Here is a 16,980-nt window from a genome sequence, read left to right as displayed (position 1 = left end):
TAAAGGTTATGGCCTCATGGTCATTTTGGCGGGCACTTAATCGGAATTCGTTTGCGTGTTATTCAAGAATGGTTTGACGCATCAACTTGAATTCAATCAAATTTTGTCAGCATTGTCTGAAGATGATCTGGTTAAATTTTCGTGAAAATTGGAGCAACAGCCAAAAAAATGGAAGAAAAAAATTCATGATGGAATATGGTGCAAATTCCAAGTCATGGAATCAGAGGGGAAAATAATTTAGTTTCTAACAATTACGGTTCAAAAGTTAAGTCAAACGCAAGTCAAACTAGGACAGGTGGTGGCGCTAGAGGGGTTTTAGACTGACCTCTATCTGTGTGCCACAAATTATTACCACATGGTTCTATAGGCTGCCATAAACTCAAGAGTGGAAGAAGAAGAAGAAACGGAAGCAGAAGCAGAATAATAAAACGGATACAATAAGTGCCTATACACTTTCGATGCTTGGCCCCTAAACACTTTTGGTGCTTAGCCCCTAATTAAATCTTTGCTTTTGTAGTCACCAAATCTCCCTCTGTTTATTTGCTGATTATTAAACCATTATGCTGCCCTTTAGAAGTCTGTCCGGATGCGCAAATGCTATCTCCAAAGTCATTGCCTGATCAGTCAGCTGCCTAAGCTTTCGGACGCAGCCAGTGTTCATCTCTAACCTCCATCCGCTTGCATTAACCCTCTGCTCCTGTCATGTGTGTATTGTCCTGTAGGGGGCACCCTGTTACGACACACCTCTCTGCCCACCCAGAGGCAGCAGCTGCTCTCCAGGTCCGCCCTCAGTCCCAGCTTGAGTCTGAGTGGGGGCGGGACCCTTCAAACCGACGACTCCTACACTCTGTACACCACTAACCCACACCTGGTCCTCCCACATGCCAACGGTCTGAGCACCAACCCAGGTATAACTTCCGCACCCAACTGGTGCTTTCTCAGCAAGGCCCTGTTTCCACCTGGTATTAAGATGCGTTTCAAATGCCTCTCAAAGACACTACGATAATACGCTTTTTAATGGGTTTTCGAGTAGCTCTGGAAGTGGTGGAAATTGGTCAAGTTCAATATATATGTACAGTGAGGAAAATAGGTATTTGAACACCCTGCTATTTTGCAAATTCTCCCACTTGGAAATCATGGAGGGGTCTGAAATTGTCATCGTAGGTGCATGCCTACTGTGAGAGACTAAAAAAAAATCCAGAAATCACAATATATGATTTTTTAACTATTTATTTGTATGATACAGCTGCAAATAAGTATTTGAACACCTGTCTATCAGCTAGAATTCTGCCCCTCAAATACCTGTTAGTCTGCCTTTAAATATACACCTCCTCTCCATTTATTATCCTAAATTAGATGCACCTGTTAGAGGTTGTTAGCTGCATAAAGACACCTGTCCAGACCATACAATCAGTGAGAATCCAACTACTAACATGGCCAAGACCAAAGAGCTATCCAAAGACACTAGAGACAAATTTGTACACCTCCACAAGGCTGGAAAGGGCTACAGGGAAATTGCCAAGCAGCTTGGTGAAAAAAGGTCCACTGTTGGAGCAATCATTAGAAAATGGAAGAAGCTAAACATAACTGTCAATCTCCCTCGGACTGGGGCTCCATGCAAGATCTCACCTCGTGGGGTCTCAATGATCCTAAGAAAGGTGAGAAATCAGCCCAGAACTACACGGGAGGAGCTGGTCAATAACCTGAAAAGAGCTGGGACCACCGTTTCCAAGGTTACTGTTGGTAATACACTAAGACGTCACGGTTTTAAATCATGCATGGCATGGAAGGTTCCCCTGCTTAAACAGCACATGTCCAGGCCCGTCTTAAGTTTGCCAATGACCATTTGGATAATCCAGTGGAGTCATGGAAGAAAGTCATGTGGTCAGATGACCAGCAGCCATATCACCCTGTAGCCCAAGACTGGTTTCCCACTGAAGCTAAACAGGGCTGAGCCTGGTCAGTACCTGGATGGGAGACCAACTGGGAAAACCAGGTAGCTGCTGGTAGAGGTGTTAGTGAGGCCAGCAAGTGGCGCTCACCCTGTGGTCTGTGTGGGGCTTAACACCCCAGTATAGTGATGGGGACACTATACTGACAAAGAGCACCGTCTCTTTAGGATGAGACGTTAAACTGGTCCAGACTCTCTGTGGTCATAAAAAAATCCCCCCCCCCCCAAAAAAAAAAAAAAAATTTGCCCATTGGCCCCTGTCCATCATGGCCTCCTAATAATCCCCATATCCTGATTGGCTTCATCACTCGGTCTCCTCTTTACCATAAGCTGGTGTGTGGTGAGCGTTCTGGCGCAATATGGCTGCCGTCACATCATCCAGGTGGATGCTGCACATTGGTGGTGGTTGAGGAGATTCCCCCTTCCATGTAAAGCGCTTTGAGTGCCTAGAAAAGCACTATATAAATGTAACAAATTATTATTATTATTATTATTATTATTATTATTATTATTATTATTATTATTATTATTGTTATTATTATGAGACCAAAATATAACTGTTTGGTCATATTTCCCCTAACGTGTTTGGAGGAAGAAGAATGATGAGTACCATCCCAAGAACACCATCCCTACTGTGAAGCATGGGGGTGGTAGCATCATGCTTTGGGGGTGTTTTTCTGCACATGGTACAGGGCGACTACACTGTATTAAGGAGAGGATGACCGGGGCCATGTATTGAAAGATTTTGGGGAACAACCTCCTTCCCTCAGTTAGAGCATTGAAGATGGGTCGAGGCTGGGTCTTCCAACATGACAATGACCCGAAGCACGAAGCCAGGATAACAAAGGAGTGGCTCTGTAAGAAGCATATCGAGGTTCTGGCGTGGCCGAGCCAGTCTCCAGACCTTAACCCAATAGAGAATCTTTGGAGGAAGCTCAAACTCCGTGTTTCTCAGCGACAGGCCAGAGACTAATCTAGAGAAGATCTGTGTGGTGGAGTTGGGCAAAATCCCTCCTGCAGTGTGTACAAACCTGGTGAAAAACTACAGGAACCTTTTGACTTCTGTAAATGCAAACAAAGGCTACTGTAGCAAATATTAATATTGATTTTCTCAGGTGTTCAAATACTTATTTGGAGCTGTATCATACAAATAAATGGTTAAAAAATCATATATTGTGATTTCTGAATTTTTTAAATTTAGATTATGTCTCTCACAGTGGACATGCACCTACGATGACAATTGCAGACCCCTCCATGATTTCTAAGTTGGAGAACTTGCAAAATGGCAGGGTGTTCAAATACTTATTTTCCTCACTGAATATTGTACAACCATACGTGCCTTATACGTCCTGAAAAGTGCTTGATCGCACACGTGATTGGTCCCAGTATAGGTCATAAACCCCGCCCTCTCTATGTAATGTAATGGGAAGTGAGACAAAGTGAACAATCAAATTACACTTTGAACTATTTTTTTGCCAAAGTTGATTTCTGTCACTGTCACTGAGGCACCAACAGACTTTTTTCGGGAGGAGATTGGAGCTTTAGCTTTAATTTCTACATTTCCATAACATGTTTATTTCACACCAACATGATGCATTGTTCTGCATCTGCGAGAGTTTGGCAGACTTTTGATATTACGGCTCTACTTCCTTCCTGCTCTCTACTGCACAGACTCCGGTCCCGCGCTTACTACTGCACAAACTCAGGTCAAGATGTCCGTACCATATTCGGACGTTGGTGGCTTTATTCTTCAGTGGAAGGCAGTAAAGACGCATCGTCCATATTTTTTTACGGTCTATAGGTACAACAGGGAAAAGGCTCCTTTGATTTTATTATCCTCCAAACTGCTAGATGGCGGTTTGGTTGAACGTGCCTCAGCGCTTTCCAAAACATCCGCTTTTCAAGATGCACGTGGAAATTTGTCTGATCGTGAACACTGACAGCAGCGCAAACTTAATTCTGCACTCATTTGATCTAATATTTGATTTTTTTTAAAATGTTATCAATTTAAATAGCAAACAAGTAAATCAGTAAAAATAATGTTTATATTTTGAGACAAAGTTCTTGTTCAACGTTTTGTACAAGGTAATTAAAGCAACAGTTTTTAATAACGGAGAAAATGTAAAATGGTATTTGGGGCAAAAGGCTCCATATTTAACATGATAATACAGATGGCTTCAGACTTTTCCATTTGTCGACATGACAGTAAGATTTAGATGGTGATTTAGATTTAGGTGTTTAGGTGATGTTGTACTCTTCTAAATTTAGGAAGCTGTTATAATTAAGTCTTAACCACTGATTTCTAATTCTATCTGTCTTTCGCATCCAAACACAGCGTCTCCACGACATGCAAAAACATCACTGAAGCGTCCACCTTTTTTCTTTGCGTATGCCTTTGTACGAGCATTATGCTATTATTTCACATTGTGACTTAGACGATTTTGGAAGGAATAACTGAACTTCGATCGAGGCAATCTAGGCAGGCCTAGATCAGTTTTCTCTGTTAGACAGAATTAATCCCTTTGTAAGAGACTATGAGCTTTGTATGCACGAACATACACATGGCACACTAAAGGAAAGTTGCTCAATAATATCTACCGCAGAATAAATGTTGTATTAAAATCTTAAAATGGCTTCCTGCACATAATGTCATATTTATGGCTAGTAAGTGTTCCCGATTTATTGAGATTTTGGACCCTGTTCACGACTGATATAGTACAAACACTCTCTTTGCATATAAACACTATACAGTGGCACACACTCATCTGAAGCCCCTGATTTGGGATGCACACCCTCATCACAACCCCCACCCCCACTAGACTGAGGCCAGTGGCCCAAAAAGTGTTTGTGTCTGCTAGGTGGGCCTCCCGGCAGTCTGTCCCAGCACATAAGCCCCAGCATGGAGGACGTGTGGGTTTTGCGGAACTCCTGCACTGGTAAGAACCGCTTCACTCCCCTCCACCGAAATGCTCCTCCCCTGCGCCCCCTACTGGCTGTCACCCCCTCCCTGCTGCAGACAGACCCTCTAATTGGCTGGCCTGTCGGACGGCACACAGACCCAGTTGGTGTGTCTGTCTCTAGATGCCAATTCCCTGTTAGCGTACTGTGAACCCGCTCCTGTAGCAGAACGTAGGTTGTGTGTAAACCGCATCACCACATGCCTGTGGCTTTGCCCTGCTACCCCCACCCCATCCTGCCTGCTGCTTGAGTAGAAATCCAGTGGGTACAGAGTCCTCACGGCTGCGGAGTGGCACACTGGCATGGCAGCGCAGACGGCCGCTGCGATGCCATAATTCGCGGCGTGTTATGATTGCAGTTACTCATTGGACTAACACCTCCTTCGCTCTCTCTCGCTCTCTCACAGCGGGGGACAGGAATAGTGTGGGCAGCACTGGCAGCGTGGGCAGCACCCGCAGTGCAGGCAGTGGCCAGAGCACAGAAAGCAACAGCGCCCCCAATGGACCACAACAACACCAACAGGCCACCAACCCTGACCCCAGCAAGGTAACCGCCCACTCTGTTCAGTCAAAGGCATGATGCTTTGAGAGGAAGACAGCCTCAAGAGTTGTATTGAGTCATGCTCTAAGGACAGTTGCTGTTATAGGTAGTGAGTTATAATGATAGAGCAAATAATAGTGCTAATTTGACTATTTTAGCAGGTAAAATGTTTTGTTCCATTGTAAATAATCAGTGTTTTCTTTTTCTTTGTTCACATAACTATGCTGAAATACATTAATTCCAAGTTGGCACATCACAGATTCAAAAATGCATTTAGTTAAATTCCCATTTTGTAACATTTCGAACAACATTAACATGAAGCCAGCCATCGCATGCCCATTTAAAAACACAAATTAACCGGTGACCAACCTTGTACTTCCTTGTACTTTCAAACCTGGAATCCAGGAAGCACAAATGATTGAAAAGGTCAGGGAAATTCAGTGGTGAAATATTATAGGAACACTTAACATTATTTTATGTTGAAGGGTTGACAGAATTAATTTTCTATCTTTAATTTCTTTTGACCTTATGTTGTTCCAAACCTGTAAGACCTTCGTTCATCTTCGGAACAAAAACTGAGATATTTTGATGAAATCTGAGAGATTTCTGACCCCCATAGACTACAACGCATTTACCACTTTTAAGGCACAGAAAGGTAGGAAAGACATCATTAAAAAACAGTCCATGTGACTACATTGGTTCAACTTTAATTTTATGATGATACCATAATACTTTTTGTGCGCAAAAAAAAACAACAAGTTGTAATTATTTGCCAGCTCCTGTGTCAGTATCACAGCGTCGGCCAATGGCGAGCCGGCGTTCTGACGTAGAACCCGGAAGAGCTGTACTGTATTTACTACGTCAACAGCGTAGGATACTGGCACATACAAGAAGAAATTGTTGAATAAAGTAGTTATTTTTGTTTGTTTTTGCGCACAAAAGTATTCTCGTCGCTTCATAAAATTAAGGCTGAACCACTGGAGTCACATGGACTATATTAGCAAACCTCGGGTCTTGAAAGTGGTCATTGTGTTGCTGTCTATAGGGGGGTCAGAAAGCGCTCGAATTTCATCAAAAATATATTTTACAAAAATACCAAAGATGAACGAAGGTCTTATGGGTTTGAACTGAATGACAGAATTTTCATTTTTGGTTAAACTAGCCATTTAACAAACCCCTTTTAGTTTCAGGCATACGCTTGTTGTTTCTGTGTTCGATAGCTAAGGTTTCTTTTAACATTTTCTATCCTTTTATGCAGACGGCACCCTCTGCTGTGGATTTGCTACAGCCTGACCAAACCAAACATCCTGACGCACCCACAGGTAATGAGCAACTTTACCTGTGACATGTTTATGTGTGCATCTGTATACAGCTTACAGTGACAGTATTTGGACTCTTAGCCCTATTCAGAGGGGACTAGTTTCACTGGCTTAATTTGTGATTTGTATCCTGTCTGAATCTATCATGTCTTATGTTTTTCTCATACAACCTCAGTAAAAATGCCAAAGGAAATTGCATACTGTTTTTCGGCAATGTTCCTCTGAGAAATCTAATCCATTCTGAATGTGTATTGTCAGTTCATGCACTACGCACACATGCTTTCAGTTTAATTCAATATGGATGGCATCCGTGGAAAAAGCGGCCTGTAATTTCATGTACCGATTCGGATTGGACACGTGGACGTCCGTGTTTATTACAGAGGTGGGAGTGTGTGTTGTCTAAACATGGGCATTACAGGAGGTCATCTGCTGTGCTTGTGTGCATCACATAGGACGTATCTTTCAATTCATTACTTATTGATATAACTTTAATTTTTTATTAAAACTCTATTTAAATAAACTTCACATGAGTTTATAGAGGAGGCAACACAAGTGAGGGGAGACATCTAGTCCAGTACCTGACATGGTACTTGAAAATGGGCAGTGTTCACAGTTTCCATGATTTGGCTTTATTTATTTATTTATTTATTTAATTTTTTCATTAGATACCATCCATATTGAAATTAAATGAATGCTTGCGAAAGATTGGTGTGCATACGGTACCTCAGGTAGGTAGGTACAGAGATCACGTGGTACAACTAGGAGCTCTCCGAAAATTCACAACTTGCAAGTCCCAATTACGAATTCTACAAGGATATGTGCTTTTCTCGTGATTACAACCCGGCGTGCAAATTAATACAACATCGCAATCACAGACATTCGCATTCAGACTGGATTAGATTTAGCTGAGGACTGTTGAGTTTGCCGAAAAACAGTAGGTAATTTGCTTCGGTTGTGTGAGAAAAACATGGGATTAAAATCACAAAGTGCACTTGTGAAACACGAATTTCAATAGCATCCTCCATGAAAACTAGTTCATCCAAATAGGGTAAAATGTATGAATATTGTTGCCTTATATTACAAAATATCAAAGCGTCACCTGTGTGATCTTGAGGATCTTAAAAATACTCACCGGGTGATTCAAAGACATTGAAAACGCTGTTAGGCGTGCATATATTAACATGAGTATGTGTGTTGTGTTTTAAAGGAGTTCCTCGCAGACCTGTGTTGCCCACACAGAGGGCGGGAGAGCAGGGTTTCTCTCAGCAGTTTGTGCGTCCTCAACAGCTGCTAGAGGGAAAGGTAAAAAATAAAAAAAAAACCCGTTACAGTGAATGACACCAACTTGAACATATTTCAATATGGCAAATTATTTGTAAAATAAAAATATTGGTGCAGCGTTCTACATCTGGGTCTGCACTTGGTTTTGTACATAGCAGGATTAGTGATTTATTAAAAGAGTCCTATAACAGCAGTTCGATCTTCATGTCTTTATCACTGTCAGGATGCAGAGGCCATCTATCAGTGGCTGAGTGAGTTTCAGCTGGAGCAGTACACCGCAAACTTCCTCAATGCTGGCTATGATGTTCCTACCATTAGCAGAATGACCCCAGAGGTACGATCAACGCGCATGTTGCTTTGAAGAGATATGCCGTTTAGTCTGGATAGGGTTGATGTTGATTGAGTATTATGCCTCTTTTTCAGGATCTTACGGCTATTGGTGTGACCAAACCGGGTCACCGTAAGAAGATTTCCCTGGAGATCGGCAACCTCAGCATTCCAGAATGGCTCCCAGAGTACATACCAGTAAGTCTCTGTTCTTTATAGCTTGTATGCATACATGTGTGTCTACGGCGTTGTCTTCAGTTCACTCACAGCCAAATCTTTTCTCTTAGCAGGATCTTGGAGAGTGGTTGAGCGCCATAGGCCTGCCTCAGTACCACAAGAAACTCTCGGAGAACGGCTATGACTCGATAAACATTGTCCGAGATCTCACGTGGGAAGATTTACAGGAGATAGGCATCACCAAACTAGGTGAGCATAACACAGAACTAAAGTGAGAATATATATAAAATTCTGCAGTGAATCAGCTTTAACAAGATAATAAAAATGTTCATCTCAATTCAGTTAATATATCCCGTAGGGGTGACCCCGAATAGTCGAGGATTCGATGCATCGATATGCGGAGCCGGATTCGACCACCGATCTTATGGTCGAATCTTCATGGGTGTTATGAAACTAGGATCATACCATTTTGGCAATATGGGGGTGCTCAATATTTTAAAGACGTAGTGCGGTGCTGAGCGTCCGGTGTGCGACCCCTTTAACTCTTTCCCCGCCAGCGTTTAAAAAAAAAGTTGCCAGCCACCGCCAGGGTTTTTGACAATTTTCAAAAAAATGTAATAGCCCATAGAATATTCTGTTTAATGAATATCTGAGCATGCCATATATCAAAATAAAGAGCTGACCCTCTTCTTTAAAAAAAAACAAAAAAAAAAAAACATTTTATTGTAGCTTCATGCGTTCCTTGAATATGGGTACGCTTCATAAAAAAAAGCAACATTTTGAACAAAAAGCTGAGAAAATCCTGTTTTTGTGAAAGACTGTATCCAGATCAGATTCAGAGCGATGATCAAACACAGATGGAGTAGATCGAGTCCATCAACACCCATAATGCTTGCACAGTCCTGTAGCTCGTCCTGGCTCCACATTTCATTCAGTAACATTAGATCGTTTTGATTCATATGCTGTTTAATGATGATGATTACGTTATTTTTCATATGCATATGATTACATGCGATCGCTCGTTTTACTGCGTCTTACTCGCGCGTGTTTTGATCAGGAGATCCAGTACTACTCATTCAGAAGATGCGCAATAGCACCCCCTAGCGCCCGACAGTGAAAACACGGAAACCCGGAAAATTCCGTTATTGGCCTGGAAGCGTTTTCTCACAAATAACGGAAATTTCCGCGTTTGGCGGGTAAAGAGTTAAGGGTGCTGAGCTTCGTACCGCAAAATTTGAACATATTTAATGAGTACACAAACACCGGTGGCAGGATTCGGTGCCTGTCCTCAGCGACTCAGGAAGTTGTTTAAAATCCTGCCCTGCCACAGAGCACCATTTCAAGGTTTTATTATATTTCTGTCAAATCGTCAATGTACTGATTTCACCATGTGCTACAAGATACATTCATCGTGCAGCTCTTCTGTCAGAAGTCGATTCAAAATTCAGCTTGCGCATATAATGTGCGAGTGAGGTGTGAGATACCTGAGACGCGCCGCTGAGCTTCACGTCCGGTGTGTGACCCGCTTTAGGCACAATCGGCTTAAGAACGTGCATATAAACAAACTCAAATGTTTCTTTTCTTCTCTAGACAGGTATTTTTTTAGGTTTATTTATCAAAATGTTCTTTAATATATTTGTGTGATGTTCTGTATTTCGATTGCGGCTTTTACATGTTATGAGAAAACAGTTTACGAATGTTTATCCACCACATTACCTTTTATCTAAACCTAAATAAGAAAGCCATCGTCAGTTCGTCTGTCAGTTGGCAGGCAGTTTTGGTCGCTTTATTAAAAGTTGTTGCTGTGTGCAGTGTGTAAAGGAAAATAAAAATTGTTTTACCCTCCTGCTGACTAGTGTCGTGCCCCTCCCAACCCATTCACCCACACACATAACGTAGATGATTCGACTATCTGTCGACCATAGAAAGATTCGACAATTCTAATTTGAATGTGTAAATCCTTAGCCGGGGACACCCCTAATATCCTGTGAAGTATATCCTGTTGTGTGTGACATCTACCATAAGAGTGTGTGTGTGTGTGTCTCTGACAGGCCATCAGAAGAAGATGATGCTTGCTGTCAAGAAGTTGTGTGATGTTCATAAGGCTCTTCTGCTGGCGGAATCAGGACAGGGCACTCTGCGGCGCAAAACACCTGCTGCCCTGGACCTGGTCACTATCGAGCCGCCCCCTGAGAGTTGCGACCTCCCCTCACCCCACACTCCCAAGATGATGACTTTCCAGGACAGTGAGCTTAGCTCTGAGCTACAGAGCGCCATGTCCTCCCAGTACAGCGGCTGTCAGGACGGACTGGCCATCAAGAACGCAGTAGGCATGTCCTCCAGTCAGGAGAGCATCGACGCACGCTCTCGAGGCTCCGGACGCTCTCAGGAGCCCCCCAGCACTCCCTCCTCCACTTCAGCCGTGACCCCTTACAGCCGTTCCCGAGAGAGTTTAACGAGCCCAGACAGCAGTCCTGGTAAAGAGCGCAACATTCCAGAAGGCCGTGACCAGGTCCCACGTCCTCAGCCACCACAACAGCTGCCGTTCAGCGCGTCCGCAGGCTTTAAATACCCAGCGGTGCCTTCCAAACCCAAACTGGGCTCTGCTCCTTCTCCGCAAGGTTCTCCTTCTCATAAAACCTTCAATTATCTCCGTGCACAATATAACAGTGCCACACTTGACCGCCGCTCTCCTAGCGTGGCCAAGAAGCGTACACAAAGTCTGTCCCGGTATGCTTTGTCGGATGGTGAACCAGATGAAGAGGATGATGATGAAGCAGCTCAGCTAGCCAGTATGGCCATGCCTTCGTATGCCACGCTGAGCCGCAAGCCTACCCGGGGCCAGCTGGCACGTCTTCAGTCCGCCCCTGAGCAGTCCATCGGCCGAAGCCACTCTTTCGCCATTAGGGCTCGGCGTAAAGGGCCTCCACCGCCGCCACCTAAACGCCTTAGCTCTGTCAGCAGCAGCACTAGTGTCGAAACTGTCTCAGACACACCAGCGCCAGCTTCTGGAGGAGTCGAGAGCGGCAGACCTGAGAGCGTAAAGAGCATCACAGCTGCATTAGAAACAGTCCTACCTGTGCCTACGGTGGAGCTCCTCCCGGAAACCACAGCAGTTGTCTCTAGCACCAATGAAGGGTCCAGACGCCGACCTTTGAGTCAGAGTGAACCCAGCCCGGTATCCGCCAAACCGGATACTGATCGAGCAACAAAATCTGACACAGAGGAGGATGATGGGACGAAGGATTCTGGCCTGGAGAGCTCATCCTCTCCTCAGAGCAGCTCCAGTGAGTGCATCCCCTTTGCGGAGGAAGGCAACCTCACCATCAAACAGAGGCCCAAAGTTGGTGGGCCACTCAAGGTGGAGACCACTTCTGAGTCTCCAGAGAAAGCCAAACCAGCCAAAACCCCTGAAGTTCCAGAGTTCAACCTGAAAGAGTCAGACACAGTGAAGAGACGGCAGAAGCCAAAGGAGAAAGAGAATCCAAACACAGCGTCCGACAACACACCTGCTTTAGATACTCAGGACATGGTGAAGCTCCGCATCAGCGAAACAGAGATGAGTCTGCCATGTGTGGATCTTCCAGCCAAACCAGTGAAAGCACCTCCCCCTCTTGCCCCTAAACCTCCCAGCCCCCTGAATCCAACACGGCACACCTCTAAACCTCACCCTGCTCCTGTAACAGGTACAGACAACAGATACAAATAAATTCAGTTGACTTAATATTGCTGTTGCATGGGAAGTGATAACTTGCTTAAATTCATTGACCTCAAACCTTAAATTTTAGATTCCTTATTCATTTGCTAGATTTAGCAAATAGGTCTATCTAAATGGTCAGATTTATAAGTTGTTCCCAGAGGTACTTGACAGAAAGTCTCAATTCAGAGGCTGCATCCTTCCAAGGATACAGACTTTGGCCGTGTCCCAAATGGCACACTTCATATGCACTTACTGTCTTGTGTACTTACAATGGCTGTCGCATACGTGTGTCTGTTAAGACCGTAGGCTCTCACATTTGTTATGTTATGTGTCAGAGGCGAGCGGCCCCTTTGTGATCAGTGTGCAAAGATGTTAAGATAAGTTGTTTTTGCAGGTAAAAATATTTTTTGCGGGTTGATTTCCATCCCTGTGCATGTGATTTCGGTGCTCCAACATTCCCAAAACTCCCTCAAGACGTACAAATTCAGTGGAGAATTCGACCGTTCCAATGGAGAAAATCACATTAGAAGAATCATATTATTTTGATTTGCCATTTGGGCAACTATTTTTATTGCACAGACCTGGCAACCCTGATTACAGTATATGCAGAGGACAGTAAGTTGTGAGTTTATTCTGTGATTCTTGTTCTGTCCGCAGCTGGCTCCAGTGTCACTCTCAGTGTTGTACAGAGCGTTGCCTTTGCGGCACCTCAGTCTCCTGTGCCGTACTCGCCCTCAGCAGAGAACACGGGTCAAAGTGTGACGTCAGGAAGGCCCCAGGCTCTGGTGGAAGGTGGTCAAGGGTCAACACTGAAGCATCAGAGGCTGGAGAAGACCAGCTCATCCCTGGAGGAAGCACTGAAGGCTGTGGAGAGAAAACTCACTCTTGAGAACAACAACGTGGGGTGAGAGACACTTTCCACCAGCTTTCACACCAAAATGATAGATTTTTCAAACTGTTCCTTTCATGTTTTTTCAGTTTCCTTTTAATCGTTACAAATGTATCACTCCTAATTAAACATTCTGTTGCGTCTCTTTTAGCACTTCTCACATGGTGAAGTCTGCGGGGAACATTCTGGATGACATTGGGAACATGTTTGATGACCTGGCTGATCAGTTGGATGCTATGCTGGATTAAAAATGATCCTGGATGGAGCTGTTTGGTTTTTTTTTGTGATGGCCCAGAAACAGGATGATAGAGATCTACGTATAGAAGCATGGTTTCGTCTGCCTTATATTTCAGATGGAGAGCAGAGAAGAACTCTTGAACACAAAAGCGGGCACCTCTATTTACAAAGACCACACAGACATTTTTGGACCACAGTTGGACCACTGACTAATGTCAGTCTAGGTGTCGTTTGTACTTGTTTGTTTATATTCCATTTTCTAATCAACCAGCATATATATTTGTTTTTGTGTTTTTAATTTTGTCCTGTCATTTGTTGTTCTTTTTGGGTCTAAACTGTGTGACCCCAATGGACCCTACGCGATGGACCCAGATAGAAGAAATGCACTTAGGAGAATCATTCCTAAAGCAATATACATTTCAAAACACTACACTGATTCAAAACATTTCTAGAAAGATTAAAGGGACAGTTCACCCAAAAAGTGATTGACTTGCCCTAATGCTGATCCAAACTCAAAAGGATAACATTTTGAATTAATAATACGCACACAGAAACATGCCGTCAAGACAAAAAATACAGGATTTAAATTTTTGGAGTGAACTGTTCCTTTAATATAACTATATATTTCAACACAGTTAAGCTCTAAAATGTATCTTGTTTTGTAAGGAGGACTTTTATCCATTTAAGCAAGTGAAGCAGGTATCCATGTCCTAGCCTTTGGAAGGATTGGTGCTTGTATCTTAATCACCTTGCAGATTTGCAGGTTAAAATACATGACTGACATTTATTTTTGTATGAAAGTGTGGTTTAAAGGGAACATGTTGAAATGAAAACAGTAACACTGCCTTATGTAACTAGAGCAGCATCAATGTACAGCAAGCAATTCAGGGTTAAGTTACCATGAACTATTTTTGAACATCTTTAAACTTATATTAGTCCAAATAGTATTTAAACTTTATCAAAATATGTATATTGTACACTAAAGGTATATTTGATTGGGACGCAAACGTGTTTGTTGTACCAAAGTTTATGTATATTTTTATTCAAATGTTGGATAATGCTAATGCTAACAGACTTATCTTGCAGCTAAACTAATGAAAGTTATCCCAGTGGCATTTCCCCTTTTGCACATAATTTGATATGATGTGGAATATTTTCACACTATTCTTGTGTGCCGTTCGTTTAAATGGATGTTACATTCAGGTTCTGTCTCCCAATTAACCAAGATGTAATTAATGGAATTTGTTTAACTGAAGGCCGTTTTAATGTTTTAGAATTGCATTTAAGCCCCGTTCACACCAAGTACTATAAACTATGAAGTTTTAAATTATCGTTCCAACTCTATGAGAATTGTGACATTCACACCACAGCTATAATGATAATAAATCCACAGAACCAGAATTTAAAGAGATTGAATGCAAATGTAGTTATTATATTTCTAGTCCTCGGTATGAACGGGCCTTTACTTATGTTAATGCTATAATATACTAGTGATGTTTTTGATTAGATAAACATAACACTCTGATATGATTGTTCCATACGAAGCCTGTCTTTGTTCTAATTTGTTAACATTTTTTATTAAATGAATTTAGCTATTCTGTTCTTTTTATCTGTCATTTCAGCATTTACAGTGCAAAAATTTAGGGTGTTCTGTCTGACTGGCCCAGATTTCAAAGGTAGGGTTGCACCAGCAATAATTCATAGTAGCATAATACGACATTTACCTTCGATTATCTAACAGCAGCTTTCAAATAAGTGTGCAATGGCTGGTTCCCGAAGTACAAATCCCATTCAGTTTGTTAACAGAAAGTTTTCATACTTTATACAGTGAATTACTGTAATAGATCTAAGCTTACATTTAATGTAAATTTTCAGTAAAATACAGTTAAATGTACAGTTTTTGGGGGTGTAAAAGAACAAGTCATTGTGTATTTTCCAATTAAAAAAACATAAATTGACATTCCCAGAAATCTCTGTGTGGACACTTCACATTTAATGTATTTTCATTGAAACAAATTTCTCCTTAGTTTTTTCTAATCCATTACATGTATTAGGGTTTTAAGTTTTTAAATGAATGTTTATTGCATTTTTTAAATTCCATGTGTCCATGTGATTAAATTCCAATCACGTCGTGTATAGAGTCGGTGGGCGGGGCCATAATGACGAGGGCCGAGTTGCGCTTGCGTGCTTCTTGTAAACACAGAAACTGGCGAACGGCGGTCTTTCGAATCAGCTTTGACCACGACTCTGGAAGACTTGGAGTTAAGCTTTTCTCTGAGAAAAGAACAAAGAACGGCACTGAAGTCATTCTTAAAAAGGGAAGATGTGTTTGGAGTTTTGCTGACCGGATACGGCGAATGTTTAATCTATCAACAAGCTCAGTTTCACCTTCGTTGCTCTGGTTGGTTGTAGCACTGGTAGCGCTATCCTATCGCGTGCAGAGGGAGTTTGAAAGACAACCGTTTATCCCGCCCCTCGGATTAAGCCCTGTCAAAATCAATGGTGAGTTTCCATACCAAACATCTTGATGTGGGTCTGGCTTGTCAGGCTAATGATGGTGTTAGTGTTTGTGTGAATGACACTGTGCACCTTCTATGTATTAGCATTATCTATTCTTCCTAAAAGCTGCTTGTGATGAGCTTTGATTCATCATGGGACTTTTATCGCCACTGTGATTGGTGGATGTCAGTATATATCAAAGGTATGTAACAGATTGGTCAGGTTTTATTGATATTCATGACGGCACTTGCCGAACATCTAAAACAGAGCTGTATTCTGGGCTAAAGGCGCTCGTTGTATGTTCGTAGCTACATATGATGGTAGTTTGACCAGTTGAGAACTCATGAACATTGTCAGAAATCCCTCCGTCACACACAAATCAGGATCTGACTGAGAGGGTCAACGCCTGAAGTTACCGAACTCTGATGGGCATCACAACTATGACGAGAAAAAAAAGGTATGCTTGAGCATTCTGGCCCTTTTAGGGTTACATATTACTGTTTTTTGTTCGTTTATGTGTTCATTTTTCAGTCGAATCTCACCAGAGTTTGTTTGGAAGCGAAATGAGACCCATCTTTTTAGTGGTCTCAGTCCTCTTGTGCACTCCGGGGTTCAGACGGCAGCGTTCACACTTATTCAAATTTGAATCGCACGAACAGAGCAATCAATCACACCAGGGTTCATTTTAATTGAACCAAACACTGAATGGCGCTGCGTGTGATAGCACAGACAAGATCAGGGAATCTTGAGCCAGACCCAGAGAAGTTTGGCCTTCCATTGATCATCATATTGACTCGAGCTAGGTCAGTGAATCTCAGTCATTCAAGTTTTGGGAAGGTTATCATTAATTAAAAAGGATTCTATTGTGCAGGGGTCCCTAATCACAGTTTAGCTCCAACCCCAATCAAAAACACCTGAAACAGCTAATCAATAAGCACATCAAAGAGCTAAACTATGCAGGACAGTGGCCCTCCAGGACTGAGATTGGGGACCCCTGCTATTGTGTATTGTAGCGGTATAGATGTAAGTGATGGGCACTTTAGAAACTGCTTCATGAAGCTTTTAAACCTTTACAAACCTCTTGAATCAGTGGTTCGGCGGT

The 16,980-nt window shown here is 42.6% G+C and overlaps 1 protein-coding gene and 1 pseudogene across 4 annotated transcripts in view; both read left to right on the top strand.

Annotated features, from left to right (window-relative positions):
* Window positions 1-14,977, top strand: part of LOC137092972 (caskin-2) — a 95,243-nt gene extending 80,266 nt beyond the window's left edge. Inside the window, exons 12-22 of one of the 4 annotated variants that reach the window (XM_067457574.1) lie at window positions 723-908; window positions 4,810-4,887; window positions 5,316-5,455; window positions 6,708-6,771; window positions 7,976-8,070; window positions 8,273-8,383; window positions 8,473-8,574; window positions 8,667-8,802; window positions 10,605-12,239; window positions 12,911-13,157; window positions 13,294-14,977. In XM_067457574.1, coding sequence (XP_067313675.1) covers window positions 723-908; window positions 4,810-4,887; window positions 5,316-5,455; window positions 6,708-6,771; window positions 7,976-8,070; window positions 8,273-8,383; window positions 8,473-8,574; window positions 8,667-8,802; window positions 10,605-12,239; window positions 12,911-13,157; window positions 13,294-13,390 — 2,891 coding nt within the window. In that variant the 3' untranslated portion in view covers window positions 13,391-14,977. Of the gene's footprint in view, window positions 1-722; window positions 909-4,809; window positions 4,888-5,315; window positions 5,456-6,707; window positions 6,772-7,975; window positions 8,071-8,272; window positions 8,384-8,472; window positions 8,575-8,663; window positions 8,803-10,604; window positions 12,240-12,910; window positions 13,158-13,293 lie in introns of all 4 variants that reach the window. The other 3 variants (XM_067457565.1, XM_067457585.1, XM_067457593.1) reach the window with 3 other exon arrangements.
* LOC137056894 (5S ribosomal RNA) lies at window positions 1,893-2,009 on the top strand (annotated as a pseudogene).
* Window positions 14,978-16,980: the final 2,003 nt, after the last annotated feature.

The sequence above is a fragment of the Pseudorasbora parva genome, chromosome 2, assembly GCF_024679245.1.
Source record: "Pseudorasbora parva isolate DD20220531a chromosome 2, ASM2467924v1, whole genome shotgun sequence".
In the NCBI taxonomy this organism is placed as follows: Eukaryota; Metazoa; Chordata; class Actinopteri; order Cypriniformes; family Gobionidae; genus Pseudorasbora; species Pseudorasbora parva.
The sequence above is the reverse complement of the archived record's forward strand: the minus strand, read 5'-3'. Positions and strand labels throughout refer to the sequence as shown.